Source organism: Myotis davidii, unplaced genomic scaffold (assembly GCF_000327345.1).
Source record: "Myotis davidii unplaced genomic scaffold, ASM32734v1 scaffold534, whole genome shotgun sequence".
Lineage (NCBI taxonomy): Eukaryota > Metazoa > Chordata > Mammalia > Chiroptera > Vespertilionidae > Myotis > Myotis davidii.
The window spans coordinates 5,486,661-5,492,660 of NW_006286678.1; the positions used below are offsets into that span (position 1 = coordinate 5,486,661).

The following is a 6,000-nucleotide window of genomic DNA, read 5'->3' on the forward strand; positions in this document are numbered from 1 at the left end:
GCATCTTTGGTTCTCCCGCTCACCTCTTTCTGTTTTTTTTCTTATCTCCTTTGTTCCCATCTGATTTCCTCCTTCTCTACCTTCGTCATCTCTTCTTTCTCCTCATTTCATCATTCTCCTTGCTCCTTGCCAGCCGGTGAGTGACATGCAGCCACTGTCGTTACCACGTGTGCAGAGCGCACCTGGATAGGCAGCATGGTGTCTGAGGGCTGTGGTGTGGGGTGGTTTAGGGATGGTGTCGGGAGGCCACGGTCTGCCCCACTTTTAGGTCAGGGTAGAAGCTAAAATCTGATGGTCTCTGCTCTGTCCCTTTCTTCCCCAGACCCTGCAGAAGCCAAACCCAGAATTGAAGCAGCAATTGACAGGACACTCAAAGCGTGTAGCTGGCTCAGTCACTGAGCTCATTCAGGCTGCTGAGGCCATGAAAGGTGAGGGGTGACCAGGGGCAGGGAGGAAAGGGGACCTTTGTCATGGGCGATCCTCGCTTCCCGGGTGGACTGCTCTGAGCTGGCCTCTGCCACTAGTCCCCACAGGTCCCAGGGGCCTGGTGATACTAACCATGTTGCCCTGTGCCACTGACCTCCCTGCTCTGGCTTAGTCCCTTCCTTCCCCCCTTCATCCCCTCAGGAACAGAGTGGGTGGACCCAGAGGACCCCACGGTCATTGCTGAGAATGAGCTCCTGGGAGCTGCAGCCGCCATTGAGGCTGCAGCAAAAAAGCTGGAGCAGCTGAAGCCCCGGGCCAAACCCAAGGTCAGTCCCGTTCCCTCCCTCTTCCCTACCCGCCTAATGGCGTGATGTCCCCACCTTCAGCCCCCTCTGACTCTGCATCTCTCTCTGAAACCTTTGTCTCCATTTCAGGAGGCGGATGAGTCCTTGAACTTTGAGGAGCAGATACTGGAAGCTGCTAAGTCCATTGCAGCAGCCACCAGTGCCCTGGTAAAGGCTGCGTCAGCGGCCCAGAGGGAACTGGTAGCCCAAGGGAAGGTAAGTACTCGGATACCCAGAAGCGTAGGGATAGCGGCAGCCTTGTAAAGGGAGGCTTTTACTTGCATGGAGAGCACAGGTCTCAGCAAGCTCTCCTCCTTCCTCCACAGGTGGGCGCCATTCCCGCCAACGCACTGGATGATGGGCAGTGGTCCCAGGGCCTCATTTCTGCTGTGAGTGTACAACTCCCACTAGGTCTCTGAGCTGAAGAGACTTGACAAGGCTAGAGAGGGGGTGGACCAGGGCAAGAGGCACATTTTAGTCCTATCTCCTCACTTTAGGCTCGGATGGTGGCTGCAGCCACCAACAATCTGTGTGAGGCAGCCAATGCAGCTGTACAAGGCCACGCCAGCCAGGAGAAGCTCATCTCATCAGCCAAGCAGGTAGCCGCCTCCACAGCCCAGCTCCTCGTGGCCTGCAAGGTCAAGGCTGACCAGGACTCTGAAGCAATGAAACGGCTTCAGGTGAGGAACCTTAACCCATCCCATTGTACCTTGGACCGTGCCGCTTTAAATTGCACCCTGAAGACATGATTTTCTGTGGAGGGACTCTCAGTTGGGAATCCTACCTGAATTCTCAACCTCATGTTGCCCAGGTTGCCGGCAATGCAGTGAAGCGAGCCTCAGACAACCTGGTGAAGGCGGCACAGAAGGCAGCAGCCTTTGAAGACCAGGAGAACGAGACAGTGGTGGTGAAGGAGAAGATGGTCGGGGGCATTGCCCAGGTGAGCTCTGCCCTGGGCGCTCTGAGGGACACCGTCAGCAGGGCAGTAACGTTGGTCCCAGCTACCCTATGGCCTTCTGCACACACTCGCTGAGCTGAATTCCTGATCTCCATCCCTCAGATCATTGCTGCCCAGGAAGAGATGCTCCGGAAGGAACGGGAGCTAGAGGAGGCGCGGAAGAAGCTGGCCCAGATCCGACAGCAACAGTACAAGTTCCTGCCTTCAGAGCTTCGAGATGAGCACTAACGCGGCCGCTTCTATTTAACGCAGACCCAGCCCAGAGACTGTGCCTGCCACTACCAAAGCCTTCTGGGCTGTCGGGCCCAACCTGCCCAACCCCAGCACTCCCCAAAGTGCCTGCCAAACCCCGGGCCTGGCCCTGCCTGGTCCTGCTGCACATCCCCTGTCCCCTCCCAACTCCAAGTGCCTTCATGCCCTAAGGCCCGCTAAGTGCCTGCCCCTCCCCAGAGTATTAACGCTCTAAGAGTATTATTAACGCTGCTGTACCTCATTCTGAACCTGCCAAGGACCCAGCCTGTTCCACCCTGCCAGCAGCTTCTGGCAAGCCCCATAGCCTCAGCTCGACTCATCCTTTTTGATACTATCCTCCTTCTTGCACCCCCAGCTACCTGTGGGTGCTGTGGGGTCGGAAGCCTCAAACAGGTCATGCTCCAATAAAGGTGATTCTGCCTGCGACTCTGCCTGGCTTCATGAGATGGGAGTTCCCCCCAGAAGGGGGAGAGAATGGGACAGAGTTCTGCCACCAGCTTGATCTGACTCAGGAATGGGTTGGGGCAGACGATGGCGATCTGCCCGTGAGGCCCCTTCCTCCTCCTTGCACCCACATCCCTAAAGCCATCCTAGCTGGGAAGCTGTCCCTGAGAAGTCATACTCCTGTTGTCCCCTATTTCACTGGCCAGCGCCTATTCCTCCCCAAGTGTCTGTCTTCTGTGGCAGGGACAGCAGCTGCCACTCTGCTTTGTGGCTACCAGGGACACTCTGTCCTTCATAACTGCTCAGAGTATGTGAACAAATCCAGCCTTGGCCAAATTTGAATTTTCAAAAGCTAAAAATAATAAGCCTATAAAATAAAAGTGTCTTGAGCCTAAGAGAATTATGGCCACAGATTTGGTTGGGGCATTTAACAAGCAAAAAAATCCAACTGGGCTGCCTTAGGTTGGTTCTGTTGACTGGGTAGGGGCACATCTAGCCCCTCTGAGGTCTTGTCCTATTGCCTAGAACAGTGATGGCGAACCCTATGACACGCGTGTCAAAGGTGACACGCGAACTCATTTCTTTGGTTAATTTTTCTTGGTTAAATGGCATTTAAATATATAAAATAAATATCAAAAATATAAATCTTTGTTTTACTATGGTTGCAAATATCAAAAAATTTCTATATGTGACACGGCACCAGAGTTGTTAGGGTTTTTCAAAATGCTGACACGCTGAGCTCAAAAGGTTCACCATCACTGGCCTAGAATAACAGGAGGAGAAATGGATCTGAAAAAGCTTGGCCCAGGGGTGAGGCTGTAGAGTTAGGAGCAGAGCTCCCCTAGTGGCCAGGCCGGTGCTGGTAGCCCTGTTCCAGCTGCCTGACCATCTGGAGGTTCAGTGGAGGAGGTGGTCAAGGAGAAGGGAGGTGAGGGATGGGTGCTTCCACTTCCTTCTGCATTCGCCTCCTCTGCCCACACTGCCTGGACTACCTGGCAGATCCCGTAGGAGTGCCACTGTTTTCATGCATGATTCTTTCATCAACCCTGTTGCCCAATACGTTTCCTTGCTTCTCCTTCCAAATAGAACACAAATACCACCATCTGCTGCTCCTCGGGGCACCTTTCACCTTCCTGAGGCCATGGCATCTACTCCCACCCCATTAGAGTCAGTATAAAGAAGACAGAATTACTTTGTCCTCCCCAGGGCAGTCCATTAAGGAAGGTGCCAACTTCCTACCCTTGCTCCTGTCACCTGTGATTAATTCATTCAATATTTACTAAGCCATGCCCATGCTAAGCACTGGAAAATAGAGATGTATTATCACCTCCCTGACGCGGGGGACTGGCAACTCCAACACACTGCGGTGGCCCTCTAAGCTCAGATTCAATGTCCTAGCATAGTGAGTTGAGGATCTTCGAGCTCAAATCCCTTCTCCACCCTCCCCAGCAAGCGGTAGTCCAAACTGATAACTCCAGCTATGAGCCCAGGACAGCTGTTCACTCCTGCTACCGCTTCCCTGTCATGTTTCCACATCCCCAACCACACACTCTCACTAGTGATGCCTTGGGGAGCCTTCTGGGGAGTGAATTGAGTACCCATTAGACCAGCAGTTCTTAAAATGTGGTCCTCGGGCACAGGGGTTCCCAAGACCCTTTCAGGGATCCATGAGGTCAAGCTTATTCTCATAGTAATACTAAGACATTATTTTCCTTTTTCAGTGTCAACGTTTGTACTGATGTAGAAACCTTAGTGGGTAAACTGCCTTAGCACAAATCAAGACAGGGTACTCATAGCCATTGTATTCTCACCACCATGCACTAGCAACTTAAAAAAAAAATGCTAGTTTCACTCCAGACCATCCTTAATGAAGCAGTGAGACCTTATTAATTTTATTAAATCTTATCCCTGGAGTAACACGTCTTCAATATTCTCTGCGATGAACTGGGAAGTGGGCATAGAGCTTCTGCTAGACACAAGAGTATGACGGTGTCTTGAGGAAAGCACTTAGTTTGTGGAGTTGTGAGCTGTACCAACTGCTTTTTTTCATGGAACTCCCCGTTGACCTGAAAGGATGACTGGCAGAGGAACCATGATTATCAGACTTGAGTAGCAGGCCGACCTTTTCTCAGAAAGGAGCAAAGTGGGTCTGTCAATTCCGAGAAAAACCTGACAGTATTTAGTGCCAAGGATAGAATTGGAGCTTTCAAGTAAAGATTAGCATTTTGAAAACCTGTCTCTGCTACCATGAGCTTCACAACGTCCCAAAACTTTCCTGTTGAAAACACTCCTGATATTCAGAAATGTAATTTTTTAAAAAAATAATATATACTCAAATGTGTCAACATTTGGAACATTTACATAGCTCAGTGAATCAATATTTTCCACATGACCGATGCATGATGTTACAAAATTATTCCTGGGTAAAACCACCCAAGTGCAATATAGACCAATGGACTTTAATGTAAAATAGTAAAAAAGGCTATTGATACAGTTTCAGGTTCCACTTTGCAACTAACCTTTGAGAAACTACCATTTGTCAAGTGTTCATGTTATATCGAGAATATCCACAATTACCTGAAAAGGCTATCTATACACCACTCTCTTTCCCACTATGTTTCTGAGACTAGATTTTCTTCATATGTAGTACTTCAAACAAAGTAGAGCAACAGACAGAAAGCCAAGTAGATTCTGAGAACGCAGCTGTCCTCTATTAAGCCAGAGACTGAGGAGATTTGCAAAAATGTGAAATAACGGCCATCCTCGCTCATGTGGGGAGGTGAGGATAGTTATTTTTCATGAAAAACATGTTAACATGGTTTATTTCTATGAAGAACTATTTAAAATTTTTCTCAGCTCTCATTTTAATATGATAAATATTGATAGATGTAACCTACTTCAACGAAGGCTTTTTGGATCTTCAAATGCCACTCAACCTCTAAGAGTGTAAGGGGTTCTAAGACCAATCCACATAGTATTGGTATTTGGGGCTATCTGGGACCCAGTGCATAAGAAATTCACCTGGCAAATGTTTACCAAGTGCCAACTCTATGCCTGATGCTCCGCTAGGCATGGGGGATTCAGAATTGGAGGACTCGCAGACCAGGGGAGGAGACCAACAGGTAAGAGAAGAGTTATAAAAGGGACAATGATGAGAATTGAGAAACCTGCACCAGGAGCAGCATATAGCCATGGGGGGGGGGGGGGGGCGCAAAGAGCAAGTACCCAGGGATGCTTCCCAGAGGAGCAGACACTGCACCTGAGTCCGTAAGGCCAGCTAAGGGGGCGCATGCTAGGGCGGGGGAACAGAATGCCTACAAGGTAGAGGCTTTCAGAAAAATTTGGCTATTTCCAGCGCCAACAGTAAGTAGCTCAATATGAAAGCAGCATGAAGTGCAAGCCTGTGTACTGGAGGTGAGTTGGGGGTGGACAGGGGCTGAGCGATGTCTTTCCTGAGTCCGGGAAAGCGGGGAGACGGCGGGAGTTCACAGTGAGAGGTCGGCTGGTTCCGTGAGTAGCAGCAGCCACACAGCCCGAGATACATTTACGTTCCCCACCCCCGGCCCAGGCCGGGCC

The 6,000-nt window shown here is 50.3% G+C and overlaps 1 protein-coding gene across 1 annotated transcript in view; it reads left to right on the plus strand.

Annotated features, from left to right (window-relative positions):
• Nucleotides 1–2,406, plus strand: part of TLN1 (talin 1) — a 30,972-nt gene extending 28,566 nt beyond the window's left edge. Inside the window, 7 exon segments of the mRNA XM_006758502.2 lie at nt 323–428; nt 628–752; nt 861–986; nt 1,097–1,159; nt 1,268–1,450; nt 1,582–1,710; nt 1,831–2,406. Coding sequence (XP_006758565.1) covers nt 323–428; nt 628–752; nt 861–986; nt 1,097–1,159; nt 1,268–1,450; nt 1,582–1,710; nt 1,831–1,956 — 858 coding nt within the window. The 3' untranslated portion in view covers nt 1,957–2,406.
• Nucleotides 2,407–6,000: the final 3,594 nt, after the last annotated feature.